Source organism: Berkeleyomyces rouxiae, assembly GCF_048999995.1.
Source record: "Berkeleyomyces rouxiae strain 22BRR77 chromosome Unknown BrBRR77_ptg000002l, whole genome shotgun sequence".
Classification (NCBI taxonomy): domain Eukaryota; kingdom Fungi; phylum Ascomycota; class Sordariomycetes; order Microascales; family Ceratocystidaceae; genus Berkeleyomyces; species Berkeleyomyces rouxiae.
The window spans coordinates 1,643,372-1,668,934 of record NW_027396492.1 but is presented as its reverse complement, the minus strand read 5'-3'; the positions used below and the strand labels follow the sequence as shown (position 1 = coordinate 1,668,934).

The window sequence follows — 25,563 nt, the reverse complement described above, 5'->3', positions numbered from 1 at the left end:
TTTGCAAAGTGCAGCGTTGGTTCGAATCTCCTGGCATCATTCTGCTTCCTACTGACACCATTACTGCGGAGAAACAGAAAAGCCCCTGAAGGCCGATATTTTCTCCGCTCTCTCCATGTGCCGGAGAAAACAGCCAAAGCTCGTCATCTGGGCTTGAATTTTGCCTTTGGAGAAGGAAAAGATACTGGCTGCTCGGCTGAAATTGGGGGGCCTTGAAGAGAGATAGTGTGACACCAAATATCTGGCGTGGTGCTCCCGGATAGCCAGCCGAAAATATGTAGGTCTCCTCCTGGCTATTTAACTCCACTGATGCAAGCATATAAGAGCAGAACCCCGGGTTCTTTAATCTGGTTGCTATCAGCCATAGCCTCGGGCATACACACTTTTTATTTACACAAACTTTAGTCTCATCTTTCCATTATGCCTTTACTTGCCCACACCTCAAGCACCATTGTCGGCGGCAACTCTGCTGCCCAGCCAAGCATTTCTGGCCCGCTCAAAAACTCGGGGTCTCTGGCCGGCTTTGCTCAGAGCGACCTGACGCCGGCCATTGGCACCGAGTTCACGAATCTGCAAGTCACGCATCTCCTACAACAAGACGATGCTGTTATCCGAGACCTCGCCATCACCGTCTCACAACGCGGAGTGGTCTTTTTGCGGAACCAAGATGTCACTCCGGCACAAATGAAGGACTTGATGCTACGCCTGACCACAGCAGCCGGATCAGTAAGACTCAAGGAAGCTTCGTAACCCTAGTCATAACCCTATACGCACTAACACCCCCATTTCATGACAGCCATCGTCATCCGCTCTGCATATTCACCCGCTTACCGAGGAGGGCTCGGAGCTTGGCGACCAGATCTCAGTTATCTCGTCTGAGAAGCAGAAGAAGGGCGGTGGCCTGACACATCAACTCAGCGATGTCAGTCGTCTAGCAGCCAACGCGTGGCACAGCGATATCACCTTTGAGCCGGCACCCAGCGATTATGCTATGCTCAAGATTCACACTCTGCCAGCCACGGGCGGTGACACGCTGTGGGCTTCGGCCTACGATGTGTACGACCGGCTGTCCAAGCCAATGCAGACGTTTCTTGAAGGCCTGACGGCCACACACGACGCGACTTTTTTCCATGACGAGGCGCGGCGACTGGGCAACCCCTTGCGTGAGGGTGAGCGCGGGTCACCGCTGAACAAGGGCCCGGGGCTGACAGCCGTGCACCCCATTGTGCGAACCAACCGTAAGTATATGACGCTTCTCCCTAGCCTTTATAATAAACCTGCATGTTAACATAGTATCCTCGCGCCGACAGCCGTTACGGGCTGGAAGTCTATCTTTGTCAATCGCGGCTTCACCAAGCGCATCAATGGCGTCACCAAGGATGAATCCGACATGCTGCTGCAGTATCTCTTCAATCTCGTCACGCTCAATCACGACTTGCAGGTGCGCTTCAAGTGGAATAAGAACGACTTGGCCATATGGGACAACCGCTGCACCTTTCACTCAGCCACCTACGACTACGCTGATGTGCGCACCGGCGACCGGGTGTGCTCAGTGGGTGAAGTACCGTACTTTGATGTGAACAGCATGAGTCGGCAGCAGGCAGCGGGCCTCCAGTAGCGCCACCAGACAGGAGGATGGTGGCTGTGGCGTTGTGATGATTGCTTATTCTTCTTCTCGCTTGTACATAGTTGTGTATTTTATGCGTCCACATCTTATTTCCATGCTTCCATGCCTATATTAACAGCCTGCTATTATATGAATCACATGGTTCCCCTCCCATCCCCCTTTGAGACGGACCTCAGGGCCGATACACTTCTACAGTGACAGTCTCCCATGAGACTGACAGCGCCCAACAATTTTTGGTGTCGTGCATGAAGCCATCAACGCCAGATCTGAGACTCAAGAAAGTCCTGGAACAGGGCGTCTTCTTGTGTATCCAAGTATGGAGATGCCAAAGACAGACATATGGCTTTAACCACCGGTAGTTAGTTCTCGGGTTAGCCCATGTTTCATCCCATGCATACATTGGTCAACTGTGTGTCTCTGCACACATACAAGAAGGAGAGAAACCCTAGCCACAGCCAGTGTTCTAAAAAGGCTTTGGACATTGCATACTTGAAGTGTAGGGTAGCAATTCAGGCCTTGCACATACCTACTTGGGCAATACATGAGTAGAACTGGAAGAACTTTGGCAGTCGAATGTTGCACTCCATCTCCATACAAATCTCTAAACTATAATTAACTAAGTAAATGCACATGCAGTTGTCCGTGTTCGTATAAGCAACGGGCCGCTCGGACGTCGAGAACTCAGAATCAACATCTTTCCAGAACGACCGCAAGCAGCACAGCAGAACTCCCTCTCGTCTCGCTGGGTGTCTCTGACATCACACTTTTCTCTTGCAAGCAAATCTAAAAATAGACAAGTTAGACTCTACCTAGCTACGCTTTGAACCCCAGTGTCGAAAGCTCGCCAGCCTCAAGCCAACCTCAAGGAGCTTAGATGCGACATAATAATCCTGCTCAGCCATCAAGAAGCCTGAATACGAGGCAGACAAGCCATGCAGACATGAGCCTATCAAGCCTCCTGACATACCATCTAGGATTGTTTCCCTGCTAGAACTTTCCGAAACAGCTGTGGCTGTGGCCCATTGTTACTGCATACAGGAACCGATATCCAACAACAGCGACCACGATGGCAACTTTGATGAGCAGAGGCATTATGTGTTGGCGGAGGTAAGGGAACACAAGAAAAAAAAGGAGGAGAACAAGGGGTAGAAGGGAAAGGATCATTGAATGTCGACAACCTCTAGAAACTGCCGCCCCGGAGTTAGGCTAGAGAAGTATAAGAAGCTCCACCCGTCCTTTTCGTCTATCCCCGAAAGAGACTCTACCACCAGCTTTTGGCTCTGCACAAGACTCGTCCATCAGCTGCTGTCTTTCCTTCATTTCTTGCATATTCCTCTTTGCATCCACACACTCCTCGCTTTTGGTGCACTCACCATGCACTCTCTCACTTCTGTGCTGGCCGCCTCGGCCATGATCGGCGCAAGCTCTGCGTCGGTCCTCAACCTACCCGTCATTCGTGATGATGGTTATGTAAGTCAACAACCCTAACCCCGGTACGGCATAGCCAAGTAAAACCAGCTAACAATGCCATCTCCGTCTAGAACCTTGTTGATGTGCAGATAGGTACACCTCCCACCACTCATCGCCTCAGATTTGACACAGGCAGTGCCACCACTTGGGTAGTTGACGAAGTCTGTGGTAACGGCGGATGTGCTGTTCACAGCAGCTCTCAACGCCCCTACTCTCCCTACAATGCCAGCGCCTCGTCAACCAGCAAGGCCACAGGAGTCGGCGGCGATATCATCTACCTCGGTGGTCACACCACCGGCCCGTCGTACTATGACGATTTCATCATCGACGGCGTTTCGTGGAATCAATCTTTCATGGCCGCCAACCAGTCGTCCTGGACGCAGATGCCTGCCGACGGTTTCCTCGGCCTGGCCTTTAGCACCATCAGTGACGCCGAGACAACCACCCTCGTAGAGACGCTGATGTGGGACGGCAAGCTGGACAAGAACCGCTTCGGCATCTACTACGCCGACATGGCCAACAAGGATACCGATCAGGGTGGCCTTTTGACTATTGGTGATAGCTTGGAGACTACCTATGCCAATGACGTTATTGCGCGCATTCCCACACAGTATTCGAACGGCCAGCTGCAGCTCTGGCGCGTCGACACGTACGCCATCACGGGCACCCACAAGATCACCCCCACTGCCGCGTCCAGCGCGACTCCGGCGTACAGCACCGCCAGCGCGGCGTCAGTGAGCGAGCGCCTGCCGCTGCTGGGCGGCTCGTACACCGTCTTCGACACCGGTGGCAGCGCCATGTCCGTGCCCACCAACATGCTGGAGCCTCTGTACAGATCCATCGGTATGAACTGGACCGCAATTATCAATGGCGAGCACATCCCTCTGTGCACCGAGTTCACCAGCGACTGGTCGGTCGAGTTCGAGTTCACTAACGGCCAGAACGTCACCATCACCGGCGATCAGCTGGCTCTGCGGGGTTTTGCCAACCGCGATGATGCCTGCTGGCCGCCGTTTGATGACTCTGGTGCTGAGGACTACTTCTTTCTCTTCGGAGTTCGCTTCTTGCGCAACTTTTACAGCATCTACGACTTTGGTTCCGATAACCCGGACACCTACTCGCCCACTATTTCCTTCGCTCCTCTGAAGGACGAGTACAAGTCCAAGTTCGTTTGAAGAGTTTGTGTCATTCATAAACGCAAGTTGAGCCCATATGAAGGCCAAAGGAGCGTATCGTGTGGGTTGATGGCACGTGTACATACAGATGGGGGCGCATCTTTTTCTCTTCTCTTGTTCATATTTCTTTTCTTCATTTTTTACCTTTAGCGCGAGGTTTGCAGGTTGGCATTGGCTGAACCCTCATAGTCGTAGTCGTAGTAACTATAGTTAGTACACATGAAACACGCTACGTTCTTTACTCAGCTAGTTTCTAAACTCACGTGAAAACTCTAGTTAGTGACAACACTCAAGGATAGTTAACCACAAAAAAGACTCCACTGATATCAAGCTCGGATCGACATGAGCATCAACCACAGAACGTGCTGGGATCTCTTGACGAGCCCCTGTACAAAAAATGTGTGATTGAACGGAATAGAAGTCATATAGTAGATTGAATATTTTTTATTAAGTAAACAACATGAAAAAGCATCGCTGAACAAGTGATGAGGGCCTCTAAATGCAAGCTATAAAGTCAGAACGTGTGTATGTGTAGTAATAGATGGTACAAGGTAAAGTGTAAAGATCGTCTCGTTAGCGAAGGACAAGAAACGAAGAGTGCACACTAGGAGTGAACCAGCGTGCAATGAATTAAAGGGGAGTATAGAAACGATGGTAAGGCCAAGATAGCCAGATCATACTACAGGTAAACAAAAACAGGGCAAAGCACGAGTTACTGGCCAATGGGACAAGAGACTGTCTCAGGGATGGCCGTTGCGGGTGTGGACCTAGAGCGCATAGATCACAATAGCAGCCATGCATCCCGACAGAAGCTTGGCCAAGGTCATGGACTCGCCCAGGCGTAGGGCAGACGCACCAGATGTGCCTCCTGTCTCTTCCGCAGACTGCTCGTTTGTTGACGTGACGCTGTCAGACTCCACAGCCATCAGGTCAGCAGACGTGGTCTCGGCAGCATCGGTGGTGGTTGTGATAGACTCGGAAGTTTCAGTGGAACTATGCTTGGTTGTAGTCGTAGTCTTGCTCTTGCTCTTCGTGATCGATGTGGTCTTTTCCGGCTCGTTGGCCCACTTCTCCACCAGGCACTGTGTGAACAGCTCGTTGTTGATAAACTTTCCGTTTTCCCAGCGAGGCGTCATGGTCATGATGTAGTCCAGCTTGAACGAGCCGGCAGACCAGCCAACCAGGCCCACATAGACGTCGGAGTTGCGGAGAATTGCGTCGGTCTGCGAGCAAAACATCTTGATACAGCTGCTATCAGACGATGCGCCGGTTTCGGAGATCATGCCTTGGCGGTCACGCTTGCGCAGGTAGTCGGCCAAACGCTCAAATGAGTCGGCATTGTCGCGCACACACTCGACGTGTTGGCCCGAGTTGTCAATGTCGAGGTACTGGTGGATATCTAGCAGGAGATTGTCGGTCGAGCCGTCGGGGTTGGTGATGGCTAGCATGGACTCGGCACTGCCATTCTCAATCATGGTCGCCGAGTTGGTGAAGTTGGTTCCGGGCAGCAGGATCATTTGTGACTCGGCACCACTCTTTCGCAGCTCGTTGACGACGTGCTGGCATGTGTCAGCCCAGGCTTGAATGTCCAGATCGTGCGGTTCGTTCATGAGGCCAAATACGACATGGTCGTTGTCCTTCCACGGTGCCGCGATGTTGGTCCACAGCTTTGCGAAGACATCGTTGGACGGGCCGCCCTGGCCAACGATGCCGTTGTCAAAGCGCGCAAAGTTGTGCAGATCGATTTGGCAGTAGGCGCCCGTGTCGAGACAAGCCTGCATCAGCTTCTTGTACTTTTCAAATCCGTCTTTGTCAAGGTCGCTACCGCCGCGGTGGGCTGTGAGGAACTGCCAGCTGATGGGCAGCCGAAACATGTTGAGCCCGTCGTCATGGGCAAAGTGTCTCATCTGGGCGGCACCGTCAACATCGCCAATGTCGTGGATGGGGAAGACAACCTGGCTGGTGTCACAACTTCCCTAGAGTATCACGGGGGTTAACACGGGGGTCCCTGGGCCTGTGGATGTGTGTGGAGTGAGTGGCAAGGAAAACTTAAAAACTTACATCAATGTCGCAGCCAAAGTCAGCGCCTGCAATGGCCACGCCCTAAAAAAGAAATGTGTTAGTATGTAAGACGAATGATACGACAGGGCCTTCTTTTGCGACTGCTGCAGTCGCCAGCCAAACTGCAAGCCACAATACTCAATGTCTGAGACACAGGGCACAAGTCTGAATTTCCACAACGCTGCACGGTTGCTTACACGGTAGAGCTGCTTGGCAGCAGCCAGGCCGGCAAAGGCCATCATGACACTTGAAGCACGCATTTGTGCTGGAGGAGATTAACAAGACAGAGAAGTAAGCCGGAGCAAAGACAACGAGTTAAACGAGCGTGAGGAAGTCTTCCGAGGGCGTCCGTCTTGCTATCTCTGCGAGTTGCCCGAGTGTAAGAATGAAAAGAAGGGGACGCAAGAGAGAAAGAGAAAAAAGACTAAGCTCCAGTTATTAAAGACCTGACTAACTGACATGAAAACAACTGGAACCATGTGCAAAAACAAGCTTTGGTACTAGTATTCTCCTTCGTTTCCTGCGAGGCGAATGTCAATGTCTGTGCTCCCGTGTTACTTGTTTAGCACGAATAATTAAAAACAAAATGAAAAAAATTGCAAAGAGGCACAGGGAGGGAGAAGGGGGCTGGCTGCCCACGATCTAGTAAAGGTCCTGGTTAGCAAGATACAGGGACGAACAGCGGGCACTTTGGAATACGAGGGCTGTAGTGTCTGCAGCCTAGAAAACAGGAAGTTCCAGGAGAGCCTCCGTGAATCGCGCGGGCAGCACGGCGAGTACGAGGTAGATCGCAGTTGGCAAGTAGACCACTTATCCGAAGGAACAGAGGGAAGTGGCGGATGACTTTGGCGTCCCTGTTCTATTTCGGTCCCTACCGCCGTATTTTGAGCCCTGGAGTGCCCTGTGGAATTCCTTTGGCCTTCGCTTGTCCTCTATTGACATGCAACAGTCGGGGACCCGACCATGGCCTCGCCGGCTGGAGCAGAAGCACGCACAAAAATCTCTGCTGATACTTGTCGATGGAATCATGAATATGTAAATACACACATAAAACACGCGCGACACGAGCCATGCACAGTCAGATTCTCCAGGACCCTCTTTACAAACCATCCATCTCCCTGAAGAATACGGCCGTCGCTTCCAACCACACTTGACAATTTCTCAGAGGGAGCACACTGTTGCATGTCAAGCTTCTTTTTAGCGCACAAGAACACGCGCTCAGCCAGGTGAACAGCCCCTGTGAGCCTTTGCGTGTGCTTGCCCTTTACACGGGTCCAATGACGTCGATTTCCGGCGTCTCGTGTTGGCCCATGCAGTACTGCCCATCATCGTATCCCTCGCTAACCGAAACTGGAGTAGTTGACTAGCCTTTGCACTTGTCAGCGATGTCCAGAGCCAAGGGGTCTTGGCCCATCAATTAGGGTGTCATCCCAACCCTAGGTCGTCTGCTCTTCCACTACAAAGGGCCTGTCTCCCTTCAGCAAATTTCCCCGTAACTGGCATTCGTACAGGCAACTGATTAACGGTGCTCCACTTTTGTGAAAATGGTATACATCACCTGACCAGGCAAGCGACGGACACACCCCGGAGTGTCCAGGAAGAAACGGGCAGCCACCGATGAGTCAGCCAACGCCTCACCAACCTACATACCATCAGCCACAGCCAGGAGGAAGATAAAACGGCCAGCGAGGCCGAGGATAGGACAAAGGATAGAGGAGGAATCATGCAACTATTCAGAGTCTACTTTGTTATTGATTCATTCACCCCCATCGATATAACTGATAACTGCTTGGAACATAACACACCCTACCCGCTTTCCACAACTTCACCTCGCCCACTGGGCACTGAACCCTGCCCCTTGGTCTTGGTGGATCAGGTCGCTTAGATCGGTTTCTGGCAGGACATGATCAACAAGGGACGACAGATAGACATCCGAGAGATCAAGCCGAGTCCGGGTGGCAAACGTCAAGTTTGATGAATCTAGCGTGACAGCATTAGAGTGGCGGCTCAATTATTTGTACTGGCATGTCATTCCGAGGGCTACAAGCAATGACGTTTGCCTATATCCGCGCATAATTTTCTGACTCTTCTTTCTTGCTCGTCCAATCTTCCTTTGTCCTCTTGGCTGGTAAATACAAATGTTGCGACTTCAATCGACTCCGCCAGAACGTTCCTTTTTTAGAGCAGCCCCACTTATTGTGTCGGCCCAGTTACATCGTGGGTTACGAAACCCTATCCTGATGTTTATAAAAGTCGCGGCTGGCCGAAGGAGTTATCCTCCCGATAACAAAGCCTTTATGAGTCCAGTATTTCAAAACTGGCGACTTTTCAACAATGCGAACCTGCAGTTAGTTATGCCAGTTGGTCTCCAAACGCAACTGCGCCGGCCACTATAGTTGGGTCTAAGTCTCATTCTGGACTAAGCGAGTCGGTAAGCCTTGGCCTTTGCTGTGACTGGTATCGCTTATTATCGGGCGCACCGCTGAATCCCCACCGGTAGGGCCTTCTTTTCCTCCAACTCAAAAAATGACATGCAGCCAGAATCTCAAGCAATGCTGTTACTTATTCATATAGTGCTTATATGTACATACATGTATATGTACTTGTACAGTAATGTAGGACGAATAGCACACACTCATCGATACTTGACTTGGTACTTGTACATACATACTTGTTGGACGTGTGTGTGTGCCATGTTGCATTGGAGGCGCTCCTCTTACTCAATGTCGCATTGATGTTGCGGCATCACAGAGAAAACTCAAATAAATCGGCCAACGCCAACAAGAGCCAAGAAATTTCCTAATGAGAGAAAAGCCCGACAGCTGTGCACTCATGTGTGTATACGCAACTTAATATGCGCAAGTGAAAAGAGAGCCTGCTGTTGTATATTTGTCGTACGAGCGGAGGGAAGACTCTTTCTCCTTACGCACTGCGTCTTATATCCATCTGTGGCGCGCTTATCTGATGAACTTATATGGACGCAACACACAGTCATTTGAGATATACTTTGTTCTAGGATATCCTTCTCTCTGCCCCCCTCTCTCTTGCAACATGGCAAGCACTTAGAAGGCGAAATTCCAGTCTTGGATATGTCTTGGTCAACCTTTGGCATCTTCCAGCTTCTTTTCTCTTTCCAAGTGTCTCTCCCTAGACCTGCATCTGCTAAACTGTCTCCAGATCAAACTGAGACCGCATTTATAAGAGGGGCTGTCCGAAACCCTCGAGTGCTGCTTGGATACAAACATCCAAGACTCGAGCCATAGGATTCCGGGCAAACCAACATGACATGGAGGGATAGACTCAATGGTTCTGGTCTTGGATTCCCTGTATCTTCCATGCTCCTGTCAAGCCATTGTCGTGGTACTAGGCCATCTTGTTATCGCAAATCGCCCGTAATGTAAAGAGTTTTTGTGCATACACATGTATGCGAGCAGGTGGGCGATGGGCTCTGATGAGAATTCAGCCACACACAAAAAAGCAAAGCCACCCTCCGCCATTTTGGATATTGGTCTGTTGCGACATAGCTCAAGTAATATCAATTCCACCACTCCATTTTCGAGTTGCATCTACATGCAAGCCACCTTTCATCTGAGTCTAGCTGGACACGGGCTAGATTCGCCTGAGAAGCATTCTGCTCCCATGGATGCAGCTATTAAAAAAAGCACATACATACGAGTACTATCTAACAGTGACATACTTCTACACAATTACAAGCACACATGCATGCTAGGACTATGTGTGGAAATAGTGGCTCATGTATTATTATGTGCTGCTGATCTCATGCAGCTAGAAAGGATGGAAAGGGAATGTTACCGGGGCTGAGGCTGGTAGACAAGCCAAGAAGTGTGCCGCGTGTGATGAAAACAAAGAATAAAGAAAATGGCGGAGCTTGCCAAGTCCCCGACATGTTGAAAGATTTGGAGCGTCCCCCGCTCACCTGTATGATCAAAGAAAGCCCGCCTTATATGACTGGGACGCTCGCTGCCTACTGCCACATTTTTCAACATTCCTTTGAATATCTTCCCCTCTTTCTTGACAGTCGTTGTCGAAGACTCGTGTTGTGATACAGAGTATATTTGTACTACGTGTTAGTGCTCCTGGCTTCGAGTCTGTCCTACATTGCACGCCTGCACAACCCTGCTTTCTTTGAACACCATAACAGCCATTCGTTTTGACCCTCCCACAACAACATCATGTCCAACGAATCTGACTCGACAACCAGCAACTCCTTTGGAGATTTGGGCCTATCGTGTCCTTTTGGCGGCGACTTTTACATCTGCGTCGAAAGTACAGCTGAGTTCGTTGGGTGCTGCACGTCCGACCCATGCACCGATCAACAAAGAGGCATATGTCCTACAAGCAACTTGCGCAACAGCAGCTTCAACGCCGACGCATACCTGAGAATCACACCGCAAAGCTGTGGCAGCGACAACGGCGATTGGTACACATGTACCGGCACTAGCCCGCCTTTCCTCGGATGCTGCAGCATCAACCCATGCCAGGAAGACGGATGCCCTGTTTCCAACGTCATCCCGGCTGAACTGAGCGACAACTTTGACTATCGCTCAACTTTCCTGGCGGCGGCAGGAACGACTCCGACTGGATCCTCGCCCTCGTCGACATCGTCTGCGACTGCGGGCACTGCTACTAGCGCGGGATCGGATAGCACACCAAGCAGCTCGTCAAACCACTCTTCGGACGGCATTGGCACCGGTGCCGTTGTGGGTATTGTTGTGGGTGCCGTGGCAGTGACAGCCATGATCATTGGCTTCTTCATCTGGTGGATGAAGCGCCGGGCACGTGGTGCGACCCAAAATACTCGGGAGGGTGGAGCAAGCACTGCATTCCTCTCTAGTGCTAGTCCGACGCAAAATTTCGTTCACCCGAACTCCACGCCGCCAGTTCCGAACATGCAGTCAGTGACGATGCCGCCCAATTACCAAGTTGCTGCGATGTATCCTGGAGCCGGTAGTCCCACCATGATGGTTCCTCCTGGTCAAATGACTTACCCAGGTGAGTTACTCTCTACTCGTTGGTCTTGTGAATTCTTTCATAGACAACATGCATTTCTTATTGTGCCACTAACATAATACTTGTCGTCGCATAGACCCCAACGCAATGCACAACGCCGGACACGATATCTATGGTGCCCCTCGGGGCCCATTCAGCAGCAATGGCACCAGTCAGTACGGCCACCAGTCCGTGTCCAGCTTTGGTACTGACTATACCAGCGGCCAACGCACCTCAGATGTTTCACAGTTGAGTGGTCAGTTGGGTGGTCAGCCGTCGCCTGGATTTGTCTCAAACATGCCGCCTCTTACGGAGCTTGATGCCACCGTGTCGGCCGCGACTCCACAAGAAATGGCCGAGCCAGCAAAACCAACGGATGAGGCGAAGAGGATCTGAGGAAGAGGGGATATGAAGCAGTATTATTGGGGTGCTACCAAGGATGTAGATGGGAAATGGTGGGCAAGACGGGGGATCTTGAAGGTTTTTTTTTTGGCCATATGTATAGCCTAACCCTTGGTGTTTCTGTTGCAGGGCTTGGGATTCTGGCTACAATGTAGCACCCTTAATTTTCCAGTTATACCTGGCTTTACTGTCAACTCGAATAGTTACTCAACTCTACAAACTACATAATATAAGGAGCTGATGTTTTCTCCAAGTCTCTGTCGCACACAAGTTTTTCCGAGCCTCGGCAGATCTCGCCAGCGTAGCCGCTAATTGCTTTCCCGTGGCTGTAGCTAATAGTCAATACCCCGGATTATGGAGGCGGAGAGATGGCCAGAAGGGGAACAGAACGCCGCTTGAACATAGGGAGTGCATGGAAATAAACACTCGCTGCTTTCTCCAATTCCACAATTGAAGTCATTATTTCAGCATAAAACTGAGCACAATCGGCGGCCTTGATTCTGCCATCAAACACCCTTTTGCTCTACATTTTCTTTGCTAGTATTTTGTTTTTGTTGTCTGTAACCACAATGTCAAACTTGTCCCTTGTGCTCGCAGAGCGTCCAACCGGAGATATCATCCCCGGAAAGACCTTTGTCCAGAAGAAAACGCCTATCCCAACAGCCGATCAGCTTCAAAACGGACAGATTCTCGTTGAGACTCTGTATGTTAGCCTTGACCCAGCCATGCGTGGGTGGCTGAATGGTTGGTGAATCCAACATCCTTCATTGCTACTTGGATACTGACATTATCACCTCCTCAGATGCTCGTTCTTACCTTCCTCCGGTGCAGATTGGCGAGGTAATGCGCGCCTCCTCTATCGTGCGTGTGCTCGCATCCAAGTCTAGCCAGGCTGCTGTTGGTGATATTGTGACAACTATCTTTGCCGGTTGGACTCACTATGCCATCCTTAAAGAGGGGAAATTTGATCCCGCTTCCAAGCTTCCCAAGACCTCGTGTGCAACCGATCTCATCAGTGGTGTCGGCCTCACTGGATTGACAGCCTACTTTGGCATGACCAAGATCGGCGAGCCCAAGGCTGGCGACCTGGTTGTTGTGAGCGGCGCGGCAGGCGCAACTGGATCGGTTGCTGGCCAGATCGCCAAGCTCAAGGGCGCAAGGGTTGTTGGTATTGCGGGGTCCGATGACAAGGCAAGGTATTTGACTGAAAAGCTCGGCTTTGATGTTGGTCTAAACTACAAGGCGGCCGATTTCAAGCAAAAGTTTAGCGCTGCGACGAAGGACCTCATAGACGTTTACTTTGACAATGGTAAGCATAAAACCAAGGCCGAAGATACTGTGGCCTTTGACCAACCACGATGGCAATTCACTAACAATAGCGTCTAGTCGGTGGTGAAATTCTCGACATGGCACTACGTAAAGCAAAGCCCTTTTTCGCGGTTTGTCATGTGTGGTGCTATTTCGCAGTACAATCTCCCATCCAAGGAAAAGCGCGGCCCAATCAACCTGGACAAAGTCATCACGATGCGCATCAAGATGCAGGGCTTCATTGTCAGCGACTTCACCAAGGAATATCCAGTTGCCAAGCAGGAGCTGGCGAACTGGCTGGAGACTGGCAAGATCAAGCGACAGGAGCATATTATCAAGGGCGGGCTGTTAAATGCCGAGCAGGGCTTGGTGGACCTGTTCAGGGGCATCAATACTGGTAAGTCGGCAAAATCAACTGTAAGCTCGATTCAGGTGTGGGTGCTAACATTAGTGCAGGCAAACTCCTGGTCGAGGTGAAGCCTCTCACGGCCAAGGCAAATCTCTGAACCAATGGGGATTAGGGTAGGGTTGGAAATGGACAGCCCGGGGTGACCCTGCATTTGATTAAATGGCAGTCCTATTTATGGGTCTCTAGTTCATTAGCCAAGAAGTAGAGGCGCTTCAATGGGACTGTTTTGTCTCGATGAACAGCGACTTGGTGGGGCTTATCTTTTGTTGTAAATAACCAGAGCTTGAAACATTTCATCAAATGCGTCATGTCAAATTCTTGGACTGGCTTGGATTATCTACCATGATGTTATCTTACTAGGCGGCCATTACAGCCGTCTCACATTGCTTTGTCAACGCCCGAGTCTAGCCCCTTGCCGGATCTCGAAGCGGATGGTTGGCACGTGGTCTCTCGGTGGGGACAAAAGACTGTCTGGCGCTCCTGCTCGGGTTCCTTGTTTTCTTATCTTATCCCTTCATGCTTTGTCACTGCGCATTGCCCCATCGCCCACTGCCTACGCCACGCAACACTGTATTCGGGAGCTCCATCTCAATCCGTCAAAGCTCCCTGGCTGTCTCTGCCTTGTCCCACTTGCAGCTCTTCAATCACAGCTACAGCTGCCTTGGTCGTGACTGTGCTGCAAAGCGCATTTCGCTTGCTCGAAACGAGGGCAACCCCGGACCGCATTATCCTCATTTCACCCATGCCCCGAGGGTTCTGACTCGACAGCGACGATCGTTTGAATTTTCGCCCACGCAAGATTTTTCAACTCGATATTGTCCGTCCTTCTCTTCAATGTGCATGTCTGCATCTTGCCTCGTTTGCCGAGCGTCGACCTAGACGCAGGAGCTTAGTCTTTTTGGTCTTTGATCAAGCTGCTGCTCCATGGAGCTTATGTTTGCTCAGCTGTCTAACCACCGCTACTAGCTACAAGTACTCATCACCAATGCAGTGAAGCCATATTCTAGCCTACTCCTCCGAATCCCGATACTAGTTCCTTTTGAGAATTTGGCTTCCCGAATTTTGCTTGCAGTTTCCCGGCTCGTATCCCAACCTTGATCTTTCTCCATCTGATCGCCGCCCGATCGTCGTTTCCATCCCACCCGCACACACCACCCACAACTTGGGCATCAACGCCATGCCGCCCTCTAAGCCGGCTCCGTACCCCTCAAAAGCTCGGTCACATTTCTCTCGCTCACGAAATGGCTGCTTGACGTGTCGCTCTCGTCGAAAGAAGTGCGACGAAGTAAAGCCAATCTGTGGGAGCTGTGATGTTGGAAAGCGCTCTTGCAAATGGCCGCCTCCGAGTCGACCCAATCAGTTCCACGATGGCGTATCGTCAACTTCATCGTTGGAACCTCAGAATGCCAGCTCAAAATTTCCCAATTCTACTACTGATCAGCCCAACCGGCCGGGTGACTCAGAACCAACGACTTTGCCCCCGCTCCCCGGAGCCACGCCTGCCAATAGTTCTTTACGACCAGTTTCTAACGCATCCGAACTTCACGAAAAACCTACTGCAGTTCCACCTACCACCCGTGCGACCTTTTCTGAGCCCGTGCTTATACATGACCCGGCACCAAGCACACCGCGGGACTTGCAGCCCCCGCGGGTGCCCAAAACCCCGCCTCCCATGCCCGGCATCATTCCAGTTCGCGTCTCTAGACGACCCCCGGAAGCTCCACCCATGACCATGTCAACGAACTATCCCTCTTCATCCCCTGACCCCAACCTGATATCTCACCCATTCTCAGCTTCAGGCCCTCTGGTACAGTCTTCCCCTCCAGTGGAGATGAAGCCACACCGTCAGGTCTTCCAAGTTGAGCCTCATCATTCATCCAACACATATCCGTCTATGGCTGAATACCCTGCGGGCTACTCAAGTTCTCAGATTCCGGCTGTTCCTGCTGTTGATATGTCGTATATTCCAACTTCGCAGCAGGTTGGCCCCGAAGCTCCTTTTATCCCTCATGTTGACCAAGCGAGTATAAATATTGTCAACCCTTCTTCGCCTGTGGTCGTCTTGACAGAGTCCAACATGGGGATTTCTCAAGCAACATCTATGCCTGGGCTTGTCACATCGATGGCACCGGCATCATTAACTTCGCCAGTATCGTTATCAAACACAGCCGATAGCAGCATTGCTAGTAGCTCCCCTGTAGCATTTTACCCTCCATCCAACATTATTGAGCCCAATGTCTCTGGTATGCCAAATTCTGGCATTTCTCGAACTCTCCCGGCTGTTAATCCTCCTGATCAATATGATGGCTACACGAACTATGACAGCCAGCTTGAAATTATTAATGAGGATTATGAAGCCAGCCAGAATACACATCCCCTGAGTACCACAGGCTTATTGGGATCATCCTTCGACAACTCTCAAAATCAAGGCTTCATCGGCAACTTGGAAGATTCGAAGTATAGCCTGCCTCAGCACTCTGAAATTCAAGCCCCTCATGGTTTCCGGTCGCATAATGCACCTCCTCCTGGAGCCAGGCCACCAACACCAATAATGATGACAGGCTATGTGCATGTCAGCGAGAATGGAGTCATCTCTCCAATCTTAGGACATTTCACCGATGAGGCAGAATCCCCTCATGCCCCAGAAACCGTCTTTTCAGAACTAATAGAACAAAAGATCCGTACAGGAGAGGCAGGCTCCGGGGGTGATGATCCTGCTGACAATGAACACACCATGACTAGCTTGGAGCTTAGTAGTCTTCGTATGCGCAAGCTCCACCACAAAAACAAAAAGTCAAAAACGCAAGAGATGGCCATGCAGCACACATTCTCCGGCCATCGCAAACGTATTCTCACAAATACCGAACGTATAACACGAGCTATCCAAATTGGTTCTGTGCAGCGTACGCTATACTTTACTGACAGTACGGATTTGGATCCACGATCGCACCTATTATTCAAGCACTATCTGGATACCGTAGCAGACCAACTTGTAACATGTGATGAGTCCATCAACCCGTTTCGCCGGCATGTCCTTCCACTTGCAACCAAGGACGACATCTTGTTACATGCAATTTTGGCCGCTGGCGGTGCGTACTTTTGTTTTGAAGACTCGGTCAATCCGGCATTGGGTGAAGTGTCCCAAAAACATTATACAACTGTGTTAAGTCGACTTCATCCGGCGTTAAGAGCAGGCCGATACACTTCGGCAACCGATCGAGTATTTTTGGTGGCCATCATGATGCTTCTATCACTTTTCGAGGTATGTTTTAAGCCCATTCTGCTTCGCCCCACAAAGAAACATGCAGGGCTACTGTGGTGAACTGCTCCGCTTAAATCCGGTCGAACGGTTGTATAAACTCTTCATACCAAGTGGGGTTGATCACTTTTCCCAATTGCTCCCTTGCCTGATGCCTACATGAATCTATATAACGAGCGATATGTTGGTTCTACTTGCATGCGGACCTGCATTCACGCACATGACAGTTGAGTGTACTAATTAGCATATTCCTCTATCTAGACACTTGCAGGTCGGACGTACGGCAGCATTCTCATGCACCTTATGGCATGCCGTACTACCCTATTGACTCTCTTGGAAGACCCGCCAAAGGACAAACACTCCGAGATTGGAGTTGTCTTTGGGTTCGTGTGCGAATGCTATTGCTACACTGGCACCATGGCTGCTCTCTCTTCACTTCTATGCTACGGAGCCCCCAAGATCCCCATTGATGACTTCATGCGTGATCTATCTTTCTTGAAAGACTACCCAACTTGTCGTGGGTTCCTTGGCATAGGGCACAGTTTGTGGGAGATTATTCCAGACATCGTCGATCTTGGTAAGGATCGCTTCGAGGAAGAAGAGCGGGGTGATGCCAGTATTGAAGTGTTTGCTCGCTACCGTAACCTCCTGCGCCAGGTGGAGAGCTGGACCGACCCAGATGATCACGGCGACATGCGCATGGATTGGCGCAACGCATCTGCCGTCTACCAACACACGTTAATCATTGTTCTGCACAACCTGTACTACAACGACCTGTACTCGCAGGAGGAAGTGATTGCTGACGTGCGGCTGCGTGTCGAAATGGCCTTCCCTCTCCTGCTCTCGGTTGCGCTTTCTTCCAACGTCGGCATGATGATGCTGTTTCCATGCATGGTTCTTGCATCATGTACAGAGGAGGAATGGCTTAAAGGCACGTTCCGCTATGGCATAATGGCGGCCAAATTCAAAAGCTGCTCAATGAAGCAAGCACTTTTAGTGCTTGAGCGGCTATGGACTGACGACTCACGCGAGGCGTTTGGCCCAAGAGGACTGGGATACATCATGAAGAAACATGGCGTTGTTTTCACCATGACTTGAGCGTTTGTGTGTGGGAGGAGGACAACTTTGAACAAACAGGCAATCTTTGAAGTTCCCCCCATTAGGCTATCTAGCTACTACCATAAGCTATGCATGCCATATACCATATACATTTCGGCGATATATCTCATCGAAAATATCATTTGACGTCTCTCGCGGACTTTATCCCGAGTCATTCGACCTCTTTTCTGCTTTGAACTAGTTACACTCTCCAAGACTCAGAATGGACTTTGTTTCCAAAGAGGCCGCAAATGAGTGTTTCTTGACCACATTTCGTGTGCTCGGGTTCCATGCCAGTCAGGTAACTATTGGGGAACTAAAATACTAGGTTTAAATCGATAGACACTTATACAGTCGGGCTGATCCAAAACACAGGCGTATGGTGATTACAAATCCCGCAGAGGAATGTATGTTTACCAATTCAATCTATTGTTTGGCTATAGTTGAATTCTTTAAAGACATATCATTAGACAGACATTTCAAGGCCATCGTACCTTTCAACGTGTGCACCGAGATGGAGATATGATCATGGGCCAAGAATGAAGAGCCCGCCTACCTTGATTCTAGAAATATATGCTCTTGAGGAGTAGTGGTACTTCTAACTCTATTCTCTAATCTATAACTCGAAAATAATCAACGTAACAAACATGTTTGCCCAACTTGAGAAAGGGTAGCCGCCAGATGTTATTATTATTCCTCTTTCTCTCTCAAGATATAATGTACAATTCAACGGCAAATCCTCTGTTATTGACCGAACCACCACTACCAACATATAGCCCTTGATGTTTGGGCAACAACACACGGAGTAGCGCAGTTACAGCAAGCTGCGCTGTTCTGTTTCCTCTCCAAAATCGCGGTCAGCATCGTAGCTGTCCCGTGCATAGGGATATCCACTGGGTTCTGGCGCTTGGAGATATCGGCCCCTGCTGGTACCTGTACTCCGATTAAAGGTACTACTTTCGTTCTTTGGCATTGCCAGGACTGGCATCGGTTCACGGTCCACGCTGTATTCTGCAGGATTTGGTGTTTTGTAAGTTGGGTTTGGGGCAGAGTATGCCCTGCTTCTTCGGCCTTTGCCCCACTTTGTAGGTGAGGCAGAGCCAAGACGGGAAAACAAGTCCTTTTTTCCTGTACCGGGGGAGAGATGACCAGGTGCATCGGGGAAACTGGGCGAGGGGGAGTCATTTACTCGGAAGCTTGGCTGGCCAGGGCTGGCCGATGCAGCACTGGTGGTTGGAAGCTCCCATGATGGGAACTGGCTGGTGCCGTCGTCCTCGCGGTTGGTCTCGGGAAGCGCATTCTCCATGTCGGTGTAGTGACGCTTGCTGGAGGAGTTGCTGGATCGGCTGATGGTGGGCAGATTGGAGATGAGGTTTTTGGCTGTGGAAACAGTGCTGGCCTTCATGGCAGACAGCTTGGAGCCCCGTCGCGGGCGGGTGATCCCAGTCTTGAAATTGTCATCGCCGTAGGCGTCGTAGTCATGTTGAGAGGCAAAGGGGTCTCTTGGCTTGGTGCGGTTGGGTTCACTGTCAAGGTCGTAGCGCACGGAAGATGGCTGTTCACCGCCTGCGTACATGGATTCTTGTGCTTCGGAATAGCGACTCCATGTTGTGGATCGGGATCTGGTACAAGTTTGTTGACATTAGCTAACTCCTGGTTGTCTATGTATGGGTATCGATGCAAGTGGTGTCTATTACCTGGATGTAAATGGAGGCATGATGTATTGGATTTGTAATAGGATATATGTGATGTGCTGTAGTTATCAAGTGTGGTGTATGGATATATTCATCAGATAAATGGCGATTCAGGAACTCCAAAAAACGGATTAGTTTTGAGCTGGGCAAAATTTAACCTAGGAAACATGTAAAACAGTCGCGGAGAGACAGCCGTGTATTATACAGGCGGAAGAGTCGGTCGATCAGTCAGCCTTGGAGTTTCTACAGGAAGAGACGGATTAACATGCATGTGAGGGAAAGGGGGATGGATGGTCGGGAGAGGTGGAAGGAGGCAGAAGGGAGGGGGCCGTATGTGCATATGTGCATATGAGTTGTGAATCGAACTGAGGGTTTTATTCATAAATACTGAGGTAAGTTGTGCTATCTACTGGTATTTATGAGGGGGATGAGGGGTGGAGTCCGGTGTTGATATTAGGGTTAGGGTTACACCACAACATGAGTAACTATACATGCAGCAAAAGGCGAGGTGCAAGTACGTATGTATGTTGTACATTTGTATCTGTTAATGGTACAGGTACATGTACTGGCGTCTGAAACAACTAGGCGGACAATGTACATACACCACATCATCACTAGAGGATACCTTCTTCAAATACGATGTAGGCAGGCAATCAGTTGTAAGGAGAGGCCAAAATATGGCCTTGGGCAGCAACCCTAACTTCAATGCATCGGCCAATGGAAGCCGGCCTTGCCTACAGGCAGAACTTGGTGAGCCGTCTGTTAGGGCTTACAGACAAACCCTTCACCTGAAATTAACAGGGTTAAGGGCATGCACGGTCCGTGTGCTCAAGCCAAAACAGGTGCCGACATATCGACCAGTGCGAGACCGATGACGTAAAATGAAATAATAATGATAACTGATAAAAATGCGAGACCGATGATTGCATGCATCGCAACATAAATCATGCAAGCTTTTTCTCAAGCAGGGCAAGTGACCAGGGGCGGCCCATGACTGTGCTTTTCAGTGCCGAAAAAAAGAGTATCGAATGCTGGGAGGTAAGCATCTGAACTCAACTTGGCCTGTCCAGTCAGTGCCAACAACCAGGGGCACATTAATGGCGGAACGCTCGATACAACCGACTATACATTCAGGGAACTAATCAGGTTAGTCAGGTATTTTGCACATTTGGGGGCTCTCAGCTACTTTGACGACCGTCGTCTGAACTTGGGCCAAGATAACTAGAGACTGCCACAGCACCAAAGAAATGCAGCATAAAGGAACGCGCGTTGACGAAGTCTAGCCGACGAAATCTCGGCTGCTCAAAGCGTCTCCTAGTTTGTGCACTTCTAATCGTGACTCGGATCTAACGGGAGAATCGCGATGGGTAAAACTGATATCCAAACACTGCGCTCACAACCACGCCGAAAAGTGTGACAAGCGGAGACGGGCTGGTTTTTTTTTCCATTTTTTTTTTGTTTCGGTCTCTCAAAATCGTTGACTTGATGCGAAGCGCAGAAAACATTCGTGGGTTTTATCCTGAGCGTCTCCGGCCATGACACGATATTGCACCATGCTCCAAAGCTTAGGCCTGGTCAGCCATGTCTTAAGAAAACTCAACGGAACTTCCGACTTTCTGCGGATGTCTACACAGCTTTCTTGTGGGGAGGCTATCAATAATTATTCGGCTTTAGTGCGCATCTTGATCTAGTCGGATGGCAGTGCCATGCAATCTCGACCGTTGGCGTGGTCGAGGCGTCAAAAGACGAAGAGACACACTGGCCGAGGAGTCTCTATTTAAGAGCCCACCCCCCGAGTATCATTGTGGTTCTATCTTGTTTCTGCCTTCACCAAGCTCACTGATTCTTCGGTCTTCACTCATTCATCTCTTTAGTCTTTCGCTTATTCTTCACTTTGTTCCTTTTGCCTTCACTTCACTCTAGGTTTCCCTCTCTACATATACACCATCATTTGACTACATTCAACATGAAGGTTGCTACTATCGCTTCTGTCATCGGTGCCGTTGGCGTGACCACCGCCACTGGTGACAGTCCGACCAGCGCGGTTGGCATCTCATCCAGCTACACTTTGACTAGCACTCCTGCTACCACCACCACCACCAGTAGCGCTGCCACCACTTCGACTGGTACTCCTCAATACCAAGAGTTCAACAGCAATGACCCAGATGTCATGGTCCACTACCAGTGTGTCTTCAAGACTGGCCACTACTACTGTGACGATTCGGCCGAGAATGAGGGACAGGTCCTCCAGGAGGCTGTGGAGCTTGAGGCCGAGGTTAGAGCTGCCATAGCTGAGGCTTCTTCGGATGAGCCTGCCGAGACTAGCATTAACGCTTCTCCTGCTGGCCCTACTGGTGATGCTCCCGACTCTGATGATGGTTCCGACTCTGATGATGGTTCCGACCCCGATGAAGAGCCTTATCGTCCCGCTGATAACAAACCTGAAGAGGATGATGATGAATCTAACGACGAGCATTACCGGCCCACTGGTGGTCATCCTGGCCCGGATAATGGATATGGCCCTAATGGCCGTTATGGGTCTTCTAGACGTCATGGCTCTTCCAGCCGTTATGATCCTTATAGGCGTCCTGGTTCTCTCAACCGCGGTAAACCTCCCGGATACGCTGAGGTCTGGATGCGGGTTCCTGAACTTAGAGTTTATGGAAACTGTGCATTTCTGGTCAATCGCTGGGAATGCCATCAGATGCCCTTCCAAGAATTTTTAGATTCTTTCAGAAATGCGCCCGAACCCACCGAGGAAGACAAAGAGATGAGGGGCTTTGTCAACAATCCTCTTGACGTTAGTTTGCTCAATGCCTTATTTGGGCACAACAACAACAACCACGCGGACGATGAGATGACGGATGCCCCCACCCCGACTGATACCGCCAGGCCTGACTCTCACAACCAAGATGACTGTGACATGGATAGTGATGAAGTGCCTCCTAACTGTGTTATTGCTAAGCGCAATCCCACCGATACCGGCGCCCCCAAACCCACTTCTGGCTTCGATTGGCAGGCATTCAACGATTTTGAGAGCGATGATACTGATGATGAGGAGGAGAATGTCAAGCAGGGTATCTCAGCCTTGATGAACGTTTTGGAAGAGAAGTATGGCAAGAAAGGCGGTAAAAAGTCATCGAGCAAGCGCAGCGCAATCGACAATGCTGGCGATCGTCTCCGTGCTACTGTGGACCAAACAGATGGTGCTTCTGGTCTTGATGCTAATGAGCTCCCTCCTGCGCCCACTTCTACCTTCGCCACCTCTACTCTTCCCGCCTCTGCTATTGCTGCTTCTACCGACGACTCTGGTTTTGCTGCTAGTCACTCCAATTCTGACAAGCACACGGCCACTGCTTCTGGCACCGGTGCTTACCATGCTTCTGGCACTGGCGCTGCCTACCCCTCAGGGTCTGGTGTCGGTTCCGTTGTTGTCCCTACCAGTGGTGCCAAGCAGTTTGGCATTTCCCTGGCTGGCCTGATGGTCGCTGTTCTTCTATGAAGGGGCTGAGTGCAGATTGTATAATAACAAAACAGATAGTGTTGATGGTAACTGTTTCTTTTTTGAGTTTGCAAGGCTTCTAGAAGCATTTTGGAATAGATATTGGGGGAAGAGATTGGATTGTTGGTCTAATATTAAGCCTAATTTTCGACGAGTACTTTCTGCCTGTGTGTGAATGAGTAAGCGTGTGTTGATATCGATATTCTCTTCTCTCTCTATTCTAGGTTCTGACCGTACTCCTGGAGTCTCTTATGTACTTGTCGCATGTGAGTCTGTCGGCGCACTTATCTTATATGAGACTGTGGGGCACTCTTTTTCTGACAGCCTGCCCCAAGGGCAATTTATGATGCTACAGTGTTTAAGAGCGTTGGATATTTGATTGAAAGAGCGTTGTGGCAGACTACAAGACATAGATTCAACGGCATAAATGAGCATTTGCTAGAGAGGTTGAGGCCTCAAGTTTAGGGTTGGATATGAATGAATGTGAATGCGTATATATCGGGAGCCGTCATTGAATTAAGTCGAGTTAGTAACTTATGGACCATTTCTATTTTCAGCGTCTAATCAGGTCCCTATGCTGTAAACAGGCTTGTGGCAGATGTTATAGAGCTGGGCGCCTGTTTTACGGCGTTTAGACGAGCTCTTCTCCGCGCCTTTATCATGACCTTCTTGCTCAACGACTCCCTCTTCCACCAAAAGCTTGCTATCATCTTCACTAAGAAGCTGCCTTGGTCTCTGACTGGCTCATTTGTAATGGGGATCCATTTCGAACGAGCTTCAGAAGCGGCCTGAAAGTCTAGAACTTCTTAATGTGCTGCGCATGGCTTTTGGGGAATAAGAGGTTGGTCATGTATTCCACATCTACCTTCCAGAACGAAAATTCCTTCAACTACAGACACGATGAGTATTTACGAATTGTATTATGTATGCTTATACTCAGATCAATTTGACTACCGTAAATACTGACTTTTGAAGACCTCCCAGTTGTTCTATCCCGTAGGGTGTCGAAGCATATTGGCCAAAAAGGGCAACCGGCCAAGTATATGGTCCGCTACCGGAACAACTATAGTTGACTCGTATGTGACTGGCTTCTGTGCTACAAGACCGGAGGTAAATCAGTCACACAAAACAGCGCAGGTTTACATACAACTTAACCCTCAGTACAAACAAATGCAGGTGCTTACCATGCGACTATTACCAAGTGACATCATTTGCGGGATAGAGAACAGCCTTATGAGGCATCAAGTGCTCAATCCTGGATCTGTGCGTTCGGTTTTTATTGCGAGAATAATCCGTGATTCAATAGTACAAAGTGCCATGATTGTGGTGGGAGGAAGTTGAGTTGAGGTGGCCGAATTTGAGAGATTTGGTCGGGTTTGTGATTTAGCTAACTATGCATACCTAGTTATCACTTGGGTGTGTACAAGATAGAGTTTATGTATTAAATCCTTGAAAGGCATATCATCAGACGGAGACTTCATGTCGTTGTAGCTTTAAACATGTGTACCGGGATAGAGATATGACCATGGACCAAAGGTGAATAGCCTGCGGAACTTGATTCTAGAAATGTACGCCCTTAAGGAGTACTTCGGACTCTTCTCTCTAATCCATGATTCGGCAATAGTCAACGTAATAAACATGTTTATCCAACTCGAGAAAGGAAAGTCAGACATTCCTCCCCCTCAAGATATAATATCAGGTTGTCAGATTGTAACAACAAATCCTCCGTTCTTGACGGAGAAACCGCGTGCATGTAGCCCTTAATGTTTGGGTAGCAACGTGCTCAGTAGCGCACTTACAGCAAGCCGCGGTGTTCTGTTTCCTAATCAAAACCGTGGTCAGCATGGTAGCTGTCCGTGCATAGGGATATCCACTTGATTCTAAAGCCTGGAGATAGCTATCGACCCCGGTTGGCGCCTATAGTCCGTTTACAGCTACTATTGTCGTTTTTTGGCATTCTCAGAGCTGGCATCGGCTCATGGTCCATGCCGTATTCTGCAGGGTTCCGTGTTTTGTCAATTGGGTTTAGGGCAGAGTACGCCCTGCTTCTACGGCCTTTGGTCCACTTGTTAGGTGAGGCGGAGTCAAGACGCGAAAAAATGTCCTTTTTTTCCGGTCCGGAGGAGAGATGGCCAGGTAAATCGGAGGAACGGGGTGAAGAGGAGCCGCTGGTTCGGAATCTTGGCTGGCCAGGGCTGGCCAATGCAGCACTCGTAGTTGGAGGTTCTCATGAGGAGCTGGACTATAGGGGCTCTGGTAGGGAATTCCCCATGGTTGTTTTCTTGGATAAATTGGGGTACGATGCAGACTGCTCTTTGGTTTTTTTCTTTTTTTTTTCTTTGGTATTGTGGCGCAGACAATCAGTCGTGGAAGGGTCAAGAAGTGGTCTGGGGTAGCCATTCTTCAACGATCACGAGCATCGGTGACTAGGAGCCGGGCTTGTGTTTAAGACCGCCCGTTAAGGTGGATGGCCCTAACCCTCCACTTGGAAACAACAGAGTTGAGTGCGTTCGGGTTTTAAGTTCGTGAATGGCCTGTGTGCTCAGAC

General features: G+C 49.9%; 8 protein-coding genes across 8 annotated transcripts; 6 read left to right on the top strand and 2 right to left on the bottom strand.

The window, feature by feature from the left end:
- Window positions 1-420: 420 nt before the first annotated feature.
- BROUX77_002015 (uncharacterized protein) lies at window positions 421-1,618 on the top strand (the record flags this gene model as incomplete). Its single annotated transcript, XM_073746509.1, has 3 exons — window positions 421-726; window positions 797-1,238; window positions 1,311-1,618. 3 exons carry the CDS (start codon window positions 421-423, stop codon window positions 1,616-1,618), a joined length of 1,056 nt encoding a protein of 351 aa, XP_073607097.1.
- Window positions 1,619-3,001: 1,383 nt separating this feature from the next.
- BROUX77_002014 (uncharacterized protein) lies at window positions 3,002-4,272 on the top strand (the record flags this gene model as incomplete). Its single annotated transcript, XM_073746508.1, has 2 exons — window positions 3,002-3,097; window positions 3,169-4,272. The coding sequence occupies 2 exons, from the start codon at window positions 3,002-3,004 to the stop codon at window positions 4,270-4,272; spliced, it is 1,200 nt and encodes a 399-aa protein (XP_073607096.1).
- A 767-nt stretch (window positions 4,273-5,039) lies between these two features.
- On the bottom strand, window positions 5,040-6,593 carry BROUX77_002013 (uncharacterized protein; the record flags this gene model as incomplete). Its single annotated transcript, XM_073746507.1, has 3 exons — window positions 5,040-6,248; window positions 6,334-6,375; window positions 6,531-6,593. The coding sequence occupies 3 exons, from the start codon at window positions 6,591-6,593 to the stop codon at window positions 5,040-5,042; spliced, it is 1,314 nt and encodes a 437-aa protein (XP_073607095.1).
- Window positions 6,594-10,526: 3,933 nt separating this feature from the next.
- Window positions 10,527-11,739, top strand: BROUX77_002012 (uncharacterized protein; the record flags this gene model as incomplete). Its single annotated transcript, XM_073746506.1, has 2 exons — window positions 10,527-11,346; window positions 11,441-11,739. 2 exons carry the CDS (start codon window positions 10,527-10,529, stop codon window positions 11,737-11,739), a joined length of 1,119 nt encoding a protein of 372 aa, XP_073607094.1.
- A 575-nt stretch (window positions 11,740-12,314) lies between these two features.
- On the top strand, window positions 12,315-13,559 carry BROUX77_002011 (uncharacterized protein; the record flags this gene model as incomplete). The annotated part of the gene is made up of 5 exons (XM_073746505.1): window positions 12,315-12,489; window positions 12,548-13,054; window positions 13,132-13,184; window positions 13,231-13,450; window positions 13,510-13,559. The coding sequence occupies 5 exons, from the start codon at window positions 12,315-12,317 to the stop codon at window positions 13,557-13,559; spliced, it is 1,005 nt and encodes a 334-aa protein (XP_073607093.1).
- A 1,080-nt stretch (window positions 13,560-14,639) lies between these two features.
- Window positions 14,640-17,819, top strand: BROUX77_002010 (uncharacterized protein; the record flags this gene model as incomplete). Its single annotated transcript, XM_073746504.1, has 2 exons — window positions 14,640-16,724; window positions 16,983-17,819. 2 exons carry the CDS (start codon window positions 14,640-14,642, stop codon window positions 17,817-17,819), a joined length of 2,922 nt encoding a protein of 973 aa, XP_073607092.1.
- Window positions 17,820-18,633: 814 nt separating this feature from the next.
- Window positions 18,634-19,536, bottom strand: BROUX77_002009 (uncharacterized protein; the record flags this gene model as incomplete). Its single annotated transcript, XM_073746503.1, has 2 exons — window positions 18,634-19,441; window positions 19,517-19,536. 2 exons carry the CDS (start codon window positions 19,534-19,536, stop codon window positions 18,634-18,636), a joined length of 828 nt encoding a protein of 275 aa, XP_073607091.1.
- Window positions 19,537-21,479: 1,943 nt separating this feature from the next.
- BROUX77_002008 (uncharacterized protein) lies at window positions 21,480-23,015 on the top strand (the record flags this gene model as incomplete). The annotated part of the gene is made up of 1 exon (XM_073746501.1): window positions 21,480-23,015. One exon carries the CDS (start codon window positions 21,480-21,482, stop codon window positions 23,013-23,015), a length of 1,536 nt encoding a protein of 511 aa, XP_073607090.1.
- Between the last annotated feature and the right edge of the window lie 2,548 nt (window positions 23,016-25,563).